General features: G+C 45.2%; 1 protein-coding gene and 1 non-coding gene across 5 annotated transcripts in view; one reads left to right on the forward strand and one right to left on the reverse strand.

The window, feature by feature from the left end:
- WBP1L (WW domain binding protein 1 like) overlaps positions 1–20,130 on the forward strand; it is a 61,042-nt gene that overhangs the window by 15,163 nt on the left and 25,749 nt on the right. Inside the window, exon 1 of one of the 4 annotated variants that reach the window (XM_047073379.1) lies at positions 410–1,145. The exons of 2 other annotated variants lie outside the window; for them this stretch is intronic. In XM_047073379.1, coding sequence (XP_046929335.1) covers positions 993–1,145 — 153 coding nt within the window. In that variant the 5' untranslated portion in view covers positions 410–992. Of the gene's footprint in view, positions 1–409; positions 1,146–6,092; positions 6,294–20,130 lie in introns of those variants that run through there. One more of the 4 variants, XM_047073382.1, reaches the window with a different exon arrangement.
- On the reverse strand, positions 1,650–1,730 carry LOC124507362 (small nucleolar RNA SNORD20). Its single transcript, XR_006961010.1, has one exon. It is a non-coding gene; the product is annotated as a small nucleolar RNA SNORD20 (small nucleolar RNA).

The following is a 20,130-nucleotide window of genomic DNA, read 5'->3' on the forward strand; positions in this document are numbered from 1 at the left end:
TTAGTCATCATTTTACTTGGGGCGTGGATATGTATGTTCCAGAAGCTTTTCCACCCCCCTGCAACTTATGGGAGGGATAAATTGTCTCAATGTTTTCTTCTGGTGCTTTTGACCATGAACTCTTAGACCTGGAGTAGATTGGTTATCAAATAGCCTAAGGAGAGAGGAGGTGATATGTAATTTACGTAAGATCCAGGAAATGAAGGAAGACATGTTGCCAGGAGCTGTGTTTCCAGCTAGACCTTAAGTTTCACAATCCTTTATGCAAAATAAGGGCATCTTTTAGGTGTTGCTTAATGGAATTATCCGGTGAACCGGTGACAGAACCAGTGACAGAACCAGAAGCTGCTTCAGCCCAGTCCCCCTAATCGAAAAACTAATGGGGTTAGATCACGCCCCAGTTCTATCTTGAGTAAGGGAATTTTGCTTTTGAGATGGCTTAAATGCTTTGGATTCCTCAGCAGAGAAATTATAGATGTACAGATAATGAGACAAAGGGTTTCCCAATCCCTGTGTCCAACCTCATGAGTTTGCAGTCACATCCACATGCTCTCCCGATCTCTTAGCTGTTTATTGGGTTTCCGTGACCAGGAAAATGTCACCCGCGCTACTGTCTGGGGATTCAGCTGTATTAGCTTCATTGTTACAATCTTCTCTTTAGTCATATGTCTATTTATCCATGTTCCAGTCTTTTTTGAGGGCCTACTTAGTGCAAGGCATTGCTTGGTATTCTGAGGGACACAGAAGTGAAAGACCTCTTGCCTTTAAGTTGCTTCTACTTTAGAGGAGGAGTTAGGCCTGAGAATAAATCATTTTGCTGAGCTTATGAGCACATAAAAGAGTGGGCGGATTTTCCACAACCAAGATGGTCTCTGTTTGGACAGTGCGAATAATCACTCTTACGACCTTGCATCTAGAGGGCCCGATGAGCTACTTCTGGGACTCAGAGTTGAGGTGCCTTTAATAAAAGGACTTTGCTGTTAGCCCTTTCTATGGACCTGCCACCAATGCAGCTGTGTTCCTGCCTGAAGTGGATCCCATCTCTGTCTTGCTCAAAGTTGCAACAAAAGGGAAAGATGAAATCAGATTTAGTGGAGACCTTGAAGACTAATTTTCCTAATGGAGTTACATCTGAGTGTGATCAGGTACTGGATGTGACCCTTGTCCCTCATTTTGTTCTTATTCCAATCTTCAGTTTAGAGAGCGGTTTGGGAAGAGACATGAAACGTGTTGGGGGGGTGGGTGGGGAGACAGCAGCGAGCCAGAGCGTGCTGATTTGCATGTAATTCTTGGTTCCTTGCTGGTTTAGTTTGGGTTGAACTGTTTTCAGGGCAGGAAAAACGAATCTGGCATTTCGGTACAAAAACAAACAAGGCTGCTGTTGTACTTGATAAAGCTGGAGTTGCAGATCCAGTGGCAGCCCATTAACTCAGTGACAGCGGTGAGTTTCAGAGACCCCTGCACTCTCCGGAGAAGGCAGTAAATGTCCATTTAGGAAGGCAATAAATATTTGTGGAGTGATTGATTGTCAACACAGTAGGATTTGCTTGTTGAGGGGGAGGAAAGCCAGAAACCTTAGGACGCTGTTGTTAAACTGGTTTCAGCTTCTGCTACTTTCTCTCTTTCTTTTTTTTTCTCAGACAAGATAGCTGGGTCAGAACTTAACTACCTAGAGGAATTTTCTTGAGATTCCATCATCCCCTTCTGCTTCTTTTATTTCTCTCTCTCTATTTAATAGACCTTTGAAATAGGTATATTCCTGCCACCTCCTCCACCCCCAGAGGGAACAAGAGCAACTCCAAGATGTAAACAAGCAAAAAGAGAGCCTAAGATACTATGTAAACTAGAAATTCCTGTCCTTGCTATTCATGGCGCTACCGTAGTCATCAGAAAGAACAAATGTGCTGGTCAGAGGTACTCTGCGAAGACACAGCGTGTGTGGGGCCTCTACCTTCTCCCTCCAGACACTCTCTGCCCCATTTTGTGCCTTTCTCAGATGCCCCATGTGTCCTTGTTTCCATGTTTTGGGCTATACTTGGCTCTGCTTACCATGCTCCGCTTCCTACCCCTACCGTACATGTTATTTTAGTACCCGAATCTCTGTCTCTCTCTTCTTTTTTCATGTTTATGTTTGAGAGAAAAAGAGCGTGAGCTGGGGAGGGGCGGAGAGCCCCTCCAGGGCCAGACGAGTTCAGCCAAGAGTGCATCCTCCTCATCCCGCTGCGACAGCCAGGGTGGCTGGATGTGACTGTGACTTTCTGGGTCACAAATGAGGTGCAAGTGATGACTACAATATCCAAATACCGTCACCATGCATGTTCAAGCCATTTTTGAGTAACACAGTCCTGGTTGAATTGCTAGCTCCACTGCCTACGAGCTGTGTGTCCTTGAATGAGTTACCTAACTTCACTGTGTGTCCTTGAATGAGTTACCTAACTTCACTGAAGTTCCCGGTTTTCACCTGTAAGGAATGAGATAGCAACATACATTAGAGTACTCCCTCTCTGAAATGTATCATTTGATGTTTAGCAAGTGATTGCATACTATAGTTAAGAGCTGTTTGCCCAGCTGTCTTCCTGGCAAGGCTCAATAGTGGGAAAGCAGCCATAGGTTTGTTTTGTTTTGTTTTTTAATTTTTTAAGTAGTGTTTATGGCCAGTGTGGGGCTCAAACTCAAGATCCTGAGATCAAGAGTCGCATGCTCTTCCGACTGAACCAGCCAGCCACCCCTACATCCATAGACACCCTACAAGGCACCCCTACAAGCCCTGTGACTTGTAGAACTCCTTGTCCTAGTCAGAAACCAGGAAAGGTGTGTTTTCTTGTCTCAGCAGGCCTGCTACACGTCTGCCTTTGTCCAGCCCCAGGACACAGATAAGCTAATGTTCTTGGTTTCTGGCAGCTAAGCAGTCCTTAGCATTTCTATTTGGCAAAGTTCTGCAAATCTTTGTTTTGGGTTTGGAATGCTTCCCATGGCATTCCCCAAAGTAATTACTTCAGGATCCTTTTACTGATGCCCAGCCTCACATCCATGACATGCCTTGGTTGGACTTTTCTTGTGGCACTCACATTGGTTTAGGCTTGGAGCTTGTATCTGCTTCTGGGGGTTTTGTTGGTTTTGTGCTTTGTTTTGTTTTTTGTTGTTGTTGGGTTTTTGTTGTTGTTGTTGTTTTTGAGTCCAAACTGGAAGGCATTTAAACGTGCCTATGCCCAACCTGAGAAAGATAAGAATGATCTCTCATCTTAGATGTTCTGTGTCTACCTAGCAGCCTCTGCTCCAAAGCTCCTGGAAGTAAAAACGGCCTTAGGTCTGGAGATTATCTCCTATCCTAGAAACCTGGCAGTTGCTGTCCTGTTCTGACAAAACCCTTTCTTCACATTCCTTGATTGTGAAATTAGAAACCCCGCACTCTCAGCCCTAGTCTCCTTCAGCCTCATCCGGCCATGACACGGTGTGGGAACAGTTCCCCAGGCTACCTGAGATCCAAGGCATGAAAGGTCTTCTGTTCCAGCTTGCTCCTTGCGTGGAGCCCATTTGTGTCCTGGGAATGGATGAGAACTTTAGGGCTTTCCCAGTCATTCACCTCCTAGAACTCTGGCTCCAAAGAGGGCCAGAATGGGTGACTGGGTCCTAAGGGCATTGTCCGTGTTCCAGAATACCACTGCCTGAACTGGTGTGTCAGTCTTCTAAAACAAGGTTCTGGGGGTGGGAGGGGGCGGCGCTTGGGTGGCTCAACTTTGGCATCCCGACTTTGCCTCAGGTCATGATCTGGCAGTTTGTGAGTTCAAGCCCCTTCCTGACAGCTGAGTGCCTGGAGCCTGCTTCGGATTCTGTGTCTCCCTCTTTCTCTGCCCCTCCCTCTCTCACCCTCGCCTTCTCTCTCTCTCTCACTCTCTCTGTCTCTCAAAAAAACAAATAAACATTAAAAATTAAAAAAAAAATAAAACAAGTTTCTGGGGCACTGACCAGGATCTGCATGTCTGCTCAGTGTTCAGCTGACCCTCAGTTCTGGTGTTTGCCCCATTGGTAACTTTTGGTCTAGTATCATGACTCCTTTATTATTGTCAAGGAAAGAGCCTTTGGAGCTAGAGACTTAATTCAAATCCTTACTCTCCCATGGCCAGCTGTGTGACCTGGGGCAAGGTGTCCATATGTCTCGGCTTCTGCAACTGAACAGGGGTAATACCTACATCATAAGTTTATTGTGGTTGTTAAGTGAGATGTGGGTTAAATGGAGCTCTTAGTACAGAGTCTGGCTCATTGTCAGTACTGAAAAAATAACTCTCCCCACCTCCATCCCAGAATTTAAAGATTATAAATGTATAGGCTGCCTAGAAAAACATTGCCAAAAGATTCCTAAATCAACTGCAGTGAAAGGATGAATTCCATTAGCCGTGCGTATATCCACTGTTGTTGTATGTCTTCTTAAATAATAAATTAATCAGAATCCAAAGGGTTTCAGTATTACTATCTTTGGGGGATTTCTAAATTGAGGAGGAGAATGTTGGTCAGTGGAAGGATGGCGGATGGCTCAGACATTGATTGCTTGGAGCCATTAACAGTTGTTAAACTGCAACATTTTGACGACATAATCCTGCTTAATTCTGGTTAGTGTGACTTCCTTTTTTTTTTTTTTTTAAGCTGTTGAATTCAGCATTGAATTAGATTCTTCATTGTCAGGCAGATGACTAAAATTGTAGAAGGATTTGATTTACCTTTAGTCTATAATGTGTGAGCCTGGGTCACTTACATAACAAAAGAACTCCTTTTGGGGCACCAGGGTGGTTCAGTTGTTTGAGTGGTTTGAGCATCCGTTTGAGTGTCCAACTTCAGCTCAGGGCATGATCTCGCGGTTTGTGAGTTCGAGCCCCGCGTCCGGCTCTGTGCTGACAGCTCGGAGCCTGGAGCCTGCTTCGGATTCTGTGTCTCCTTTCTGTGCCCCTTCCCCGCTTGTGCGCGCATGCATGCGTGCTCTCTCTCTCTCAAAAATAAATAAATGTAAAAAAAAAAAAGAACCCCTTTTTTCCCAGACTAGTAGAAATTGCTGATGGCCATCTGGCTTCTGAAATCCAAAGGCTGACTACTTTGTCACTGAGTTGTGGTAACTTGGCAAAAAGTGAACTTGCCTTCCTGGGGATGCCCACATTTGTCAGTTCAATCTCTTTTTCTTCTCACCTCCCCCAAATCTCAGTGCTCGATGAGGATTAGTCAGCAAAGGGCAGGAGGCAAGGATTAGGAGATTAGTGAGAAAGAAGTCATGATCAGCAATCACTTTGTTGGAGTATGTGATACTGTGCTAGGTGTAATGCATTGAGTTTAATACTGCCTTATACACAGGATTTTATAATCTTACAAGAAGATAAAAGTAGACAGCTCCTGATTAGAAACACTGCTTTGGGTTACATCCATAAAAGGAAGATGATTCATTAGGGGAAAATCGGGAAGCCTATGATGCAATTTTGATAATTTAGATTGAACTTTTACAAAATTATTTTTGGATTTCTAGTAATTTTGCTGCAATTGCACTTATCCAGAGATTACTGCTGTTGAATATTATTTAGAAATGTGGAATGTTTCCATAGCCCATCAGACCAAGGGCCCTTGAGTATTTTGCTCCTGGTGGTGTCCCCAGCACCTAGAACAGTGCCTGGCACATTTGTGGGTGTTCAGTAGGCATGGAATGAATGAATAAGTACACTAACGCCATGGTACTCTTTCCAGAGAATTGAGGTGCCACACTATCTTACTAGGTTAAGTTCAGACCAGCATTACCCACGAAGGGCTGCGGATGCCCTTTCCTCCAGTTTGGCTAACAAAAGTCATAATGCTGCATGCGTTTTGTGGTGGTCAGTGGTTGCCAGGGAACTGAGGAAATGAAAGGAGGTTGTTGAAAGCTGTGCCTTGATACCCAGGCCTGCCTGTCTCTTGTTCTCCTGTCTGCTGATTTGGCCTGTGTGTGAGGGTGGGAGCCAGGCATATGTGATAGCCTCTGTGGCTGTGTCTTGACAATACACGTTTGCTGAAGAATGCCTTCCTAGTCCCGAAACACCTGCAGCAGCAGAAGCCGCTTCTCTCCACACATCACTCCTCTTCTCTTGTCTGTAGCAATGAGGCTGCGATTCAGTCTTTTTCCTGAGCCTCCAGGAAATGGCTCAGCTTGCCTGGCTCATTCATTTCCTTGTCAGGAAAGTCAGTGCAACCTTGACCATCAGTGGGAGACCTGCAGCAAGCACATCGTGTGTCTGGCTGGACTCACTAACGATCGAAAAGTACTTTTGGCAACACACCATGCTGTAAGTGTTGTGTACTGCTAATTTATTGTCCGAGGTGGGGGTGAGAGATGCTAATTTGTAAAGAGTCATTTCTGATGTACCTGGGTCGTGCCCAGCACAGTGCCACTCCTGTGGAGGCGTTCGGTGAATAGCACTGGAAGAAAACTGTTGCAGAAAATAAAAAGAAAGGTGAGATATACATGGTTTGAGTGATGGGAAATATAATTAATTTGCAGCCTAAGAAGTTATTAGAGGGTAACTTTGGATTTATAAAGTCCTCCAAAAGGAGTCATTTCTGCAAGTACAGATCCAAACATGAACCTTTTGTTCTTTGTTAGTGTTGTCTTTGCTAGAGGATTCAGGGCCAGAGAGAGCGGCTGTGACCTGCTGTGTAGGGAAGGTTGGCCAGATGAGAGCTGGCCTACACCACCGACTAGGAAAAGTCAGATCAGGACACTAGCCCCAGGGCCTTTGCTCCTTGTGCAAAGCTTGCTGTTAGCCATTTTCTCCATAAACTGAGCTTAGAGAAGAAAGCACGACAAACCTAGGGTGGTGAACTTTTCAGAAGCAAGAGTTGGTTTAAATATAGATGATCTGCTTTACTGGCAACTTGGAGGCTGCCGTGGGACTTGTTGTACCTTTTGTAAGACAAGTGAGGAAAGATGTTGGCACCTGTACATGCGCAGTTTGTTTATGAAATATAAACTCTCCTGTAGAAGTGAGGGCTCAAGAGGTCAGCGTCCGAGGTAGCATGTCCTACCTTAGTGGAGGGGAAAGTGCCTCACCAAGCCCTCCCTGCCAATTGCCTCAATCTCTAGAGAAAGTCGGGACAGCCAGACTAATGCACTGTTATTTATTGAGCACTGACTCTGGCGGCGTGGTGGCAGGAATGTTTCTGTGAAACTGAAAATCACTGGGCTTGATTTTCTTTCCCAAGGAGAAGAAACAATAGCTCAAGAGTTCTAGAGTCCAGTCCTTATTCAGTTTATTGGATTCAGATTGGGTGTATATGCACCCTGGCCGAGGGGAGCTGATGGGAGCAGCCCCGTCCTCCTCTGGTCTCAGGCTCCAGTGCTAGGTGGGTCCAGGGCTGGCCATCGTGGGTTTGCAGCACATCCTTCTCAGTATTCCACAGCAGCTGTCTGGAGTTTTTTCTGCTGTGCCTGAACTGATGTCATTTCCCCCTTGGCAGACAGCTTGGGTTTTGCTGCGTCTGAGATATGTCACGAGAAGGTGGGGGTGGGTCGGAGCCAGGCAGGGGGAGTAGCGAGGACAGCAGGAGGGAGAGCGCCTGCCTGGTCCCAGGACTCTGTTTACTTTCTCTTCTTTGCTAAGGAAGGCCGGTTCACTGGGACCGCGGAGCACGCAGGCCCACCAGGGGAAATGCTCAGTCCAAGACCTTAACTTTTAAAAGCCCTTTGTTCCAAACGTTAGTGTGGACGATGCTCTTGCAGGATGCCTTTCCTTTTGGGTCTTAGACAGGTAACTGAACTGGTTATCCGTGGATTGGGTTTGGGCAGGGAAGAAGGGTGGGAGCTGGTTTGTTGTACTGCTGTTTGGGCGGAGGGAACCTTTGAGAAAATGTCTCGCAGCTAGAGCAGGCCAGCTCCCATGCAGAAATTTCTAGTCCTCCCTGCTTGTGTGCTAGTTGCTCCTTACTTCCAGAGCCACCGTATTCTTAACCCCCTGCATCCCTGAGGTCTCTCTGGGGCCAGCCATTCTGATTTTCCGTTAGATACCGGAAAGCCGTTTCCAAAGCCTTCTAGAGGAAACAGCTGAGGGGAGAGGCTGGGGAGGAGGAGAGGCAGAGTAGATTCTTGATCCAAACTGCTTTTATTCCTTCTCCATTTTGATTTGGCTAGTTAGCAGAGATTTCTTCACAGTTTTGTCATTCTAAAGGGATTCTGAGTGAGGGGAGGGGAATCTTCTGAAGGGAAGGGCTCCCAGAGGCTTTCTCCTTATAGGCATGTGGTCAGGGCTGTGTGGCTGAGGGACATCCTGGATATCTCTGAGGGCTGGGGATGGGATTGGCCACATTTTGGCCCTCTTGACAGACTTTTTAAAGTCAACAGACCCCTGTGGCAGAGTCTTGATTGCTTTGTGAACTGCTGTTTGAAGGAGGGGCACTAAATTATAGCCCATAACCTAGTGTGGAATGAGAAAACAGTAGCAAGCGACCAACTGCTGTCTGCTGAGAACACAGCTGTTGCCAACTATTTGTTCCAGGGCTTCTGAGAGTTGGCCACCCCATCCCCCTTTGGTCTGAGAGGCTTGTCTGTATCGGAATGTGTAACTGTAACCATTGGCGGCTGTAAGAGGGGGTGGGGACAGACACACACCCTCTACTGCCTGTTCCTGGGTGAGGAAAAGCCACAGATGAGATCAAACCAGAAGCCTTAGAGAGTCGCTGCTAGGGACTGCCTCATTAGTCTCACTGTTAGAAAAGTGCTGGGTGAGCAAATCTCCCTTGGGTTGCCCAAAATTCTTTAAGTGTCTCCGAAAAGCTCACTCCGTATATACCATCAGTGCTCTGTTCAGTGTCCCTTTGGTGCAGCTGATGGAGAGGGGGCATTTGAGCACCCCCCTCTGCCCCCAAGAAAGGCTGTCCTTTTAACCTATGGGCCCTGGCAGGGATTTTGAGCAGCATTGGAAATAGGATGGATGAAGCATCCCATGCACGCATGTCAGATGTCGGGCAGAGGGGTGTTTCCACCCCTCATGATAGGGTAGAAGGAGCAGGACTGGGGAGCCAGAAAGGCCTGTGTCCATATCCTGGCTCCCCCAGGGTCTTGAGAAGGCCACTTAATAGCTTTGAACCTCATCTTGGAAATTGCAGTCGTAAAACCTGCTGGAAGAGTTATTGAGAGGGTTTCACAAAATAATATATTAAAAACATGAGCACCTGGGCTGGCAGTGAGTAGGCATGCAGTAAAAACGTAACCATTATTTTTATGTTACTCATCCTGAGGAATGTGAGAGTGAGAGCGAGAGTGCAGGAGTACAGGAAACTAGAAGCCGGAGGACCAGAGGTGAAGGGTGTAGTGGACAGGCCTCCCAGCATGAGCGGACTGAGGGGTGGGAGGCCGTCACTTCCTATACCCGTGTGTGGTTAATCTTGGATGGATATTGAGGAGACAAGAAGAGGAGGGCCCCTGTCCCATCACCTCCACTCAGCTGAGTGAGAGGGTACAGTGGTAGGTCAAGTGAGGGGCTGGCTTGGTGGTCCTGGGGAGCATCTCAGAGGATCAGCAGCAGGTGAATCTTCAGCTCTTGTTTCTGAACAGATCCCTGGTGGAAGGCTGAACTAGAAGACCTCTTAAAGACCTTTTCTGCCCTTCTGTGGCTCAAACCTTGCCTGTAAAAACTTTGACTGTTTTTGATTACATAATTTTGTATATTTCTAGCATTTCTGTGTCTGTCAGTGTAACTACATTCTTTACTGGAGCTGTGGAAAAGCTAGCTTTCTAAATATTACTTGGTGATAATTCTGTTTTTGAGAAATGACACAGGGGGTACCTTGGTAACTCATTCGGTTAAGCATCCGACTTCGGCTCAGGTCACAATTTCACGGTTTGTGGGTTCAAGCCTCATGTCAAACTCTGTGCTGACAGCCTGGAACCTGCTTCAAATTCTGTGTCTCCCTCTGTCTCTGCCCTTCCCCCCCCCCAAATAAAATAAATATAAAAAAATCTTTTTAAAATGAACAGAAGAATACATATGCTACTGGTCTTCATCATATATAGTATGTATGTACTTTCATACTTTTTTTTTTTTTTTTCTCAATCCACATAACAACCCTGTCTTATGTGGTAGTGTTCTTCTGTTTTTTCAGAAGTGCATACTAGGGCTTACAGAAGGTAAGCCATTTGCCTAGAGTTGCTCAGCTAGCTAGGGATATGGTAATTTAAGTTTTGTTTCTTCTTTTTAAACCCCAGTCTTCTGATTCCAAAGTCTGGAGTTTTTCTCACTACCTAGATTGCTTTGCCCAATGCCTGTGTGAGTAGAGTAGGATTATTGTATTGTTTTAGTTGAGGCATATTTTCTAAAGGTTGTTTCTGGGAGGCCCAGGTACTAGATAAGACACTGCTTGTGCCTATTTGCATCTTTCTCTATGGAATACTCTCCTGCACGCAACATCTACTGAATAATACCACTGCAAGTAGATTTGCACACTTAATGAATGCGGACCTGACACAAAGGATGCAAAGATAAATAAAGCACAACCCTTACTTCCTAGGAGCTCACACTCTAATGCAGTGGTTCTCAGAATGCATAGAAATCACCTGGGAGTGGGGCTTATTACAATGTAGATTTTGTAGGTCTGGGGCCAGCCAGGAATATGCATTTCTATGAAGTTCCCCAGGTGGTTTTGACTCTGCTAGTTTCTGGCAATTTGAGAACGACCTCGCCACCCGCCTCCCCCCCCCCCCCCCCCCCCCCCGCCGTAGGTTTAGTAGCATGGAAATAACCCCATGATAATGTGCTGAGACTATAACAGGAATGCCCAGGACCTAGGACAGCAGAGGGTGGGAAAGCATCTCATTCAAATGGCTGGAGGAGAGGGGTGTGCATGAAAGGCTTTCCTGAGAAGGTGATATCTGATCTGAGTCTTGAAGGGTGAGTAGGAGTCTACCAGACATGTGATCTGGGGAAAGAGCATTCCAGACAGATCAGGTTAGGAGTGTCATTTTTGTTTTCTCCTGCAGATGAGAAGGGAAACTGTTGTCTATGAGTCTTAGTATTAAGTATGCCTGAGGCAAGACAAGGACTTTGGCTCACCAACTATTGGCATCCTTTGTGACTCAGAGAAGGAGGAAAGCATTCGGGCCCTTCAGTCTAATAATGAGAGTGGCATGAATTCAGTGTCTGTAAGGGGCAGATAAGCTGTAGGCTGTATTAGTTCTTCCATGCAAGGGACAGTTAGGACAATTCATTGGAAGCTAGCATCGACTAAAGAACAGTCTTTTTGTGCTTAGAGGAGCTCAAGTTCAGAAAAGAGTTACCTGTTGAACTTTCTGGATTTGGTACGACATACCAGAGGGTAGATACACCACACAATTGAGCATGTTATCCCTTTATTAACCAGTGAGATCAGAAAATGAGTTTTCTGGTTAAGAGAGAATCCATCATGTAAACCTAACAGATGGATTACTGAATTTCAGAGAATAAGATTGTAACAGAACATTCTTAGTCTGCTAATTTGAATGAATTCTAGTTCATGTTTGATTCAGAAGGCATTGATTTCGTAACGTGGGAGGATTCTTAGGACCGACATGCTCTATCTGAAAAGGACGGTGCATGTATTCCATTCAAAGCATGTTGTAGATTCAGAGAGACATGCACTCTATCCCTGCCTGCCCTCAACGGGCCTACGGTCAGGTGGGGGAAGTCGAGGCACAGGTAATTGGAACACTTGGCGGGTGGTGGTGAGCGCCATTAGGGACAGCGTGCCGCAAGTTCACAGGTGTGTGTGGGGGGGTGGCTTTCTGTTGGTGGCCCTGTCTACAGTCCAGTAAGTAGTCCCAGTGGTTGTACTGTAGGTGTGTGGGAGGACCAGTTGATGGCAACTGCTGGCCGATGGAGTCCAGGCTAGATCTATCAAGACGATAATTTGGGTTTTTTGTTTGGTTTTGTTTTTAAAGTTTATTTATTTTGAGAGAGAGGGCACATGCACCAGCTGGGCCATGGGGGAAGAGGGACGGAGAGAATCCCAAGCAGACTCCGTGCTGTCAGCGCAGAGCCAGACGCGGGGCTCCATCTCAGGATCCGTGAGATCATGACCTGAGCTGAGATCAAGAATTGGATGCTTAACTGCCTCACCAACTGAGCCACCCAGGAGCCCCTCAAGATGATGATTTGTATCTTGCCCCACAGAGTATTGCTTTCTCTGTGGGAGGGGCCCACTGTCCTCCAAATTGTCCTCACCGAAATGAGATGATCGCTGATACTGGAAATGAGTAGTCTGCAACCAGACTGGAGTGCTCTTGCCGGTGTTGGAACATGTCACGGACAAGAGGCTCCTGGCCCAAGGGGCTGTTTGTATTCTGGAAACTGGGAGCTGGTACCAGAGGCCCTCAGTTGGTCTGATGCTGAATGTACCAGGGCAACCAAAATGTCGAAGCCCAGTTACTCCCTGGGCATAATACGAGATCTTAGGGTCTCATAAGGACAACACTGAAAACCCCACGGTATACACCAGCCTAAAGCTGCAGGCTGGGAGCCATGACTCGGGAGAGGGAGGAGGGAATTTGCCAACTTCTAGTTTAACCCCCAAACTGCTGAATATTAACCAACATTACGTCACACCTTTGTTGTTTCATCATGACAGCCACCATGAGGTGGGAGGCTCCTTTCTGTTGCGAGGCAACTGAAACTTGAGGTTTTTATCTATTTAGTATCACACAGCTAGCTAATGTGTGGCCATGGTGGCACCGGCGGCCAGGTCTGAGAGAACAGTGTTGTCTCCCTCTTGCGTACTGCTCTGTATGGTACCTGTACCAAAATCTGCCAGACCTTCTTGCTGTGTGCCCTGTGCTCTGCAAAAGACTAAGTATTGAGTCCTGGTCACCATCAGCCTCTCGTGTGTGCTTTAGCCTCTCTCTACCAGGTTCAGGGCAAATTAAGCAAGACCCTGCTTGGAAAGGAACTGTCTGTATATAATGCAGGAGACACCAAGGTGACGCTTGTTGTTTGTACTACCAGAGGCTGAAGCCAAAATCCTTATTGGCACTGATGTGTAAAAATCTTGTGACAGCTCCATAGAGCACTTCAGTTCCCCCACTGTCGCTAAAGGTAAGAAAGGGTGATTCTCCTCTTGGCCCTTTCAGATGGATTTTTAAACCCCCAACCATCTCTGTTGCAAGAAGCTGCATTTGGAGAGCAGTGTGGCTTGTTTTTCATCATACTCCTGTTATCAAAGCAAAGAGAAACCAGTGGACTGGACAGTAACTTAGTGGAAAAGAAGAATGGATCTGCTGATTTTGAAACTTTTATCCGGGGTGGAGCCAAAGAAAACATTCACTTCCTCCAGTGATATCCCACGAGTTGGATCCACCCCCTCCCGCCCCTTTTCCTTGAAGAGGTAAATTTTAGTCCAGGAGAACAATAATTTGGGGCTACTTAAAAAAACTGCTAGAAAATTCCTTTTTCTGCCCCAGTTCCCTAGCAGCCAGGTACCAAGTTTCTTAACTCTCCCTCCCTGGCCCTTCCTGACTCTGTTTGTTGCTAATTTATAGCAGCAGTGATTTGAAACAGCTCTTCACGTTGACTTGCTTTAGCCATTTCTGTGTTCCTTTGTAGCCATCGCTTCTCTGGGCAGGGGCTCAACTGGACTTGAATCCTGGACCTCGTAAGGGGCATCGGATGCTGGTTGCTGGAAATGGTGATTCAGTCCTAGGAGGCTACTTGCTTGACCTATCTTGCTCTTTTAACTGAGAGAGGAAGGGGTAGGGGAAAGCTGTATGCATTTCAGGAGAAAGAGACATGCTTTGAGAATGGCTGGAGTATAACGTGGTGACTTCTTTTCCTAAAAGTGGCTTCGGGTTTGCTGAGACTATGTTGTACATAAGGCATTGGTTCCCTTGGATCAAGGAGGCCAGAAAATTTTTATTGTTTGGTTCTCTTGCTTACCATACATATTCTCAAGTTCTTCCACTGAACCATGACACCTGGTTTCGTTCTTGGTTTCAGATACTGCCCATCTGATCATGTGGCTTTCATCAAGGGTTTGGAAATTCCTGGTTGTGTACCAGGCAGTGGCGTGAATACCTGTGAACTCCCACTCCTCCGGGTGTGGCTCTGGCGTGTGGTGGGGAGGCCCAGGATAGGCCAGGGCAGGCTGCCAACAAAAATAGAAAGTGTTATCATTTCCCTGTCTCCAGGTGAGGTTCTGGATTTATGGGCCAAGCTCAGATTGTGCTGGGTTACTGTAAACCTGTCATAGCCAGAGAGCCAATGGGTAGGTCTCTCAGCAGTCATGCAAAAGCACATCACCACAGCCTTGGCCTTACCCCTGGAGAATCCCTTCATGCCACTGCTTGTACCGTTGTAGCCAAGAGGCACAGGGAGCACGGGGGGAGGACTAGCCCCTGGGGTTCCTTGACTCTTAGCAGGATCAGCACTTTCTGAAGATTTTTGCATGTCTGATCCTTTGCTAAGGCAGGTGCACTTGTGAGATTGACATCACTCTTGCTCCTGGGGAATTTACAGGGTGGTTGGGGAGCCCATGAGGCAATCAGGCAAGAAGACCGGATAGAACACGATTCTGCCCTAAATGGTATGGTGCAGTTTGGCTGGAACAGTGGTTCTAAACTAGGGGCAATTTTCCACCTCTACCTAGGGGACATTTGGCAGTGTCTGGGTGTTGTTAGTTGTCACAACTGGGAGGTAGGGTGTTGCTATCAGCTTCTAGTGAATAGAGGCCAGGGTTGCTGTTAAACATCCTACAATGTGTGGGATGGTCTCTGCACAAAGAATTATCTGACCCCAAGTGCCAGTACTGCCAAGGCAGAGAAACTCTGGGCTAGACATTACTGATGCGTAGTGCATCCACTTTGCTTAGGGAGCAGTCACAGAAGTCACAGGCCTTAGAGAAAATGGACTGAAATGTTTTAATACAGGGAAAATATGTGTACTTCTCACTGCATTGCAAGCAGTCTGTGTTAACTACCTGCCCAGAGATTAAGAATCTTGACATCTTGGTTGCCCCTAATCAGCAGGTGCTATGTCTTGTGAAGGACAGAAATAGAGTTAATTTTTTATGGTGAGTAGCTAAGATCAAGCCCTTCTGGCACTGGCATTTTATCTCTTACTCTGGATAATCTGGATAACCACTTTCAGAAGGATGGGATCTCAGTAGTGCCCAAATAATAACTTTATACAGTTTAAAGAATAATTAGGCTACCGTTATTTCAATAACAGGCCATATGTCAAACCAGGTGCCTGTTGCTGTGGCTTAGGCTTATTGTAATCTATCTCTGATGATGCAGTAAATTCCCCCTTTTCTAAGTCATCTGGCGTCTCCTTTAATCTTTAAGTGTAAGGTCTTAGAGTTCAGCAAGTTCTTTAAAGTTATTCAGAACCCTTTGGAGACATAGCCTCTGGATCCTAAAGATTGTTTTGTTTTGTTTTGTTTTGTTTTTTTAATCTTGTATCTGCTTCCAGAGAGACCATTTTTAATGTGACACTTTGTCCCAGGTAGAAGTCAACAGTTTCCTTGAACAATGTCAAATGTTTTTTATTGCCAGTAAATCTCTGGAACTGGTCTCGAGACAGACAGCAGACAAGACAGTCGCGTTATTATTTCTTTTGCTCCCAACAAAAGCCACTTTTGGGATGGAACTGCTGAGGAAAAAATGGGATTAAATTTAGAATTTTGCTTAAAGTAAGGAATACCTCTGAGACACCACATGTGCTACTCTGTCAAATGAAACTGTGATGAGTCTCTTTTAAAGCACACCAGTGATAAGTCAACTCGTACTTTCAATATTTCAGATACCTTTGAAAACGATACCTCTTTCTGGGCAAAGAAGTGAGTATTTTATTTGATCAAGAGCCATTTTTGGGGCACCTGGGTGGCTCAGTCGGTTAAGCATCCAACTTTGGCTCAGGTCATTACCTCGCAGCTCGCTAGTTCGAGCCCCACGTCAGGCTCTGTGCTGACAGCTCTGTGCTTTGGATTCTGTGTCTCCCTCTCTTACTACTCCTACCCCCCCCACTCTCTCTCTCTCTCACTCTCTCTTTCAAAAATAAATAAACATTAAAAAATTAAAAAAAAAAAAAGAGCCATTTTCAAGATTTAGCAAAGACTTTGATGAGCTGGAAGTTAGTCATAGAAAGAACACTGACCCAAAAGTAAGAAGACCAGGGTTTCCACAGCCCCGATTCTGTCATCTGTAGTCTTATTAGGCTAAGTGGCCATTCCTTATCTCTGAGATAGGGTAGTAGCACTTCTGACCTCTTGCAGGGTGCTGGATGTTAATTTCAAATGAGAGGCTGGCTGTTAAAGAAGCTTGAAAACCTTGAAAGTCCTATATAAATGTGTATTTTGTATATATTAATTTTATATGTGTGTCCTGTGTATATATCATCCTTGCTCCAAATTAGGACCTGGAGGCTTTGCCACCTTATAAATCATTAAAAAAAGAATGAATCCTGCTGATTAGGTTGTACTTAATTAAGGTACACAATAAACCTGAATATTTCAGTAAGATTTTCAGCAATAAGAACTGAAATATCAACTTTTAATCCAAAAAAATTTTTTTAATGATTATTTTTTGAGAGAGACAGTGCACAAGCAGGGGAGGGGCAAAGAGAGAGGGAGACACAGAATCTGAAGCAGGCTCCAAGCTCCAAGCTGTCAGCACAGAGCCTGATGCAGGGCTTGAACTCCCAAACTGCGAGATCATAACCTGAGCCGAAGTCAGAGGCTTAACTGACTGAGCCACCCAGGTGCCCCTCAACTTTTTTTTTTTTTTTTTTTTTTTTGTTAAACCTAGCAGTTTGGTTATTACAAAGTTCCTCAAAGGCAAAGTCCATATCTTATCTGTCGTTTTTGTGCCTGTCAGCATCTAGCATGAAAGTTTGGGATAACCCCTAAGCATTAAAATTCTTTCCACTAAAATTTGGGCTTTAGATCCAGAAAATTTGTTCTAGCTGTGTGACTTTTCTCGGTTCCTATATGTAAAACATAGCATAGGTAACAGCGCCCAGCTGAATACTTGATAAACAACACAGTCACTGGGAAGAATTTGGTTGAGTGTCCAACCTGTTGAGTGTCAGGAAGTTTTCCTGATTGTCCAGAGACACTTCCCTCGTACAGTGAAAGGGTCCTCCCCTTTGTCTAGGTCCCTGTTTTACATGTTGTGCGTAAGGTGTTGCTTGAGCCTCAGTGTGGAAAATTAATATGTCTGCTGTTTATGTTTGAGTCTCTGAGGCATGCCTTAACCTCAAGGTGAAGAGATGAACGTCTATTACTGAACTTGAGAGCAGGAGAAGCTAATCAGATGCCCACACGGGCCAGGCAGTGACAGCTTGAGTTAAGCACATGGGCTTCGTGGACAGCAGGGATTGTGGGGGAGGCTGAGGTGGAGCCAGAGCCCATGTACATCTGTGAGCCAACCTAATATGCTGCTAAGGGATTGTGGGCCCGGAATTTGCAAGAGAAGCTGGAAATCTGATTTCTGTATGACTCCTTTTCATTTGAAAATGTTGACAATTAGGGACTTGCCTATGGTTCCTGCCATAGCTTGCTTGTCTCAGATTGCAGTTCTCCTATTCTTGAGTAACCCTGTTTTTGCTGGTAAAAAAAAAAAAAAAAAAAAAAAAAAAATTGTCTGTTAATTCCATTTTTTAAAAAGTTGAAAAACAAAGTTACCATGTGGGCCTAGAACTCCTTAGTGGGCCCATTGTGGTCTGAGGGCCACCACTGGCAATCCTTGCTTTCAAGCAGGAGGCAGCCACAGAGTGTGGGAAGGAAAGAATCTGCCCTCATGGGATCAACTGTGGACACATACATGATAGGTGACTGCATTGTCCTCCTGCCTGAGTGCCACCTGCTCCGTTGAGTGCTACCTGCCCCTCGCCCCTTAGCTCTGCATCAGCCCTTGCTGAAGATGCCACACTTCTCAGTGCATTTGTTCCGTGGTAGAAGAGGCCAGTGATGAGGGATTGCTGGGGATACCTCAAGGCAAGACTGCCTTTCCTTCTAAGTGTCCAGGGGTGAAAGAATTGCACAGTAACCCAATGTCCTGAGCTGATGCAGCCAGCAGACCCCCATGGGCTTGCATGTGCTAGGACATCGGCAAGTAGCTTTTAATAAAACCATGGAATATGTTGCAACTTCCGATCTGTGCTCTGGGATTTTCCTACCAGGGTCAAGTGGCTTTTTCTGAGTTTGTTATTCAGGTTCCTAATAGCAACACAGGAAATGGATTTTAATTTCTTTGTTGGCTGCTCTGTTTGGGGGCTATTTAATGAGGATCCACTTTGCAATGCAGCAGGACTGGTGTGGATACGAGTGTATCTGTTACTCTTGTAAAAAAATTTATGATCTATTATATATATATATATATTTATGGAGTGAGGCAAAAAGCATATGAATAATTTTGTATGTCTTGATTCTGTATGTTGATTCATATACATTTCTATGTCTTGGCTACCCTTGGGGGTAACTTTTGGGATGTGTTTGGGATTGTAGGAAAAGAATATTAGACCATTCCACTTTTAGAGGGCAAGAACCACGTATATTGTACTTTTTTATAAATCTAGAGCAATGGTTCTCAAACTTGAATATATATGAGGTGAGCCCTTAGAAGTTCTTAATCTATGATCTGAAATACCCCAGGCAATTTTTGGGCCTGCTGACCACACTTTAGGAAATACGTCTCTGTTTTGTTGCGTGTTTTTATCTAAGTGTCTTCATTGCTACTTTGAGACAAATTCATTATTTGTGAGATGCCATGATTTGTTCTGATTCACTGTGTTGTCTTTCCTCAGATTCTTGGTGGTCCCCAGACAGAATTGTTCCAGGAGGCCCTCACAGGTTAAAGTAAATGGATCCTTGTCCCTGCGACAGCAAGGGTTCCCCAGCACTGCCCTTCAACAGTATACACTTCAGCCGCATCTTGAAGCAGCAGCTGCCCACATTGGTTCTAGGCTTTTCTTAAGTGTTACGAGCTCCAGTCTTTGGCTTTACCCTTTATGGTACTTTGTAGCTAGAGGGTGGGGAGACTGGGTGCTCTCAAGCCTAGGGAACTGAAGGCTAGAGGCCTTAGGGGTCGAGCATACTATCAAATGTGAGGAATGAGGCTGAGTCTTACCAGATTAGATTTATTGGCTTGTTTAGGGGAACCTGCCCGGGCTATTTGTCCTTTTGGAAAATTACTGAACTCAACCAAATAGCCTAAAAATTCATTCCTAATACCTTAGTGCATACAAAGCAGAGCCTTGGTTCTTGACAATGGCTTACCCTTTTATCAGAAAGGATGAGACTGAGTTCTTTTAGGTAGTAAAACTCAAAAGAGTAATTGTCATGTATAGTTTATATTGTGAAGGATACAAAAGTAGTACGTGACAAGGGAGCCTGGGTAGCTCAGTCGGTTAAGTGTCCAACTTCAGCTCAGGTCATGTTCTCACGGTTCATGAGTTCGAGCCCCACGTCAGGCTCTGTGGTGACAGCTCAGAGCCTGGGGCCTTCTTCAGATTCTGTGTCTCCCTCTCTCTCTGCCCCTCCATGTCTCATTCTCTCTCTCTCTCTTTCTCTCAAAAAAACCCCAAAACATAAAAAGTAGTCTGTGACAATCCCCGCCATCAAAAGGAGGTTAGACTAATATGTGGGAAACAGTGGGTCAGGACTCCTACTGGATCATTCCTCTGCCTGAGCTTCCTTTCCTTCATCCCCAACTCTTCTACAGCCTTCTTACATCCAATTCAAAATGTGTGCTCTTGGACGATTCTATTTCCCTCAGCTTTTCAAGCAGCCTTAAAACCATTGGTATTAGAGAAAAACTGATAATTAACTTTCTTACTGTAAAAATAAAGGTGTAAATCCACAAAACTTTGTGGATAGAGTGCTTTTTACGATCACCTACAAATCTTTTTTTAAGGACCTGGGCCTAAAAGTGCTGCATTTTCAGAATTTGAAAGTTCTATCTAAGGTAGAATAAAAATAACTGATTCTGTGTTAAAGTTGTTTGCTGTCTTTTCTCATTTAGCCATTTCAAATCTGTCTTATTTATGAAGACTTTGTTGTCCTTAGGTTACAGAGCATTACCAAAATCAGGTAGAACTTCAGTCTAGTAGATGTATAGTGCTAGAATTTGGTCTGTTCTCTGGAAAGCTATTTCTGGTTCAGGACTGG

The sequence above is a fragment of the Lynx rufus genome, unplaced genomic scaffold, assembly GCF_022079265.1.
Source record: "Lynx rufus isolate CCGP_SWC_20201006 ecotype Redwood Valley unplaced genomic scaffold, mLynRuf1.p SCAF_11, whole genome shotgun sequence".
NCBI lineage: Eukaryota > Metazoa > Chordata > Mammalia > Carnivora > Felidae > Lynx > Lynx rufus.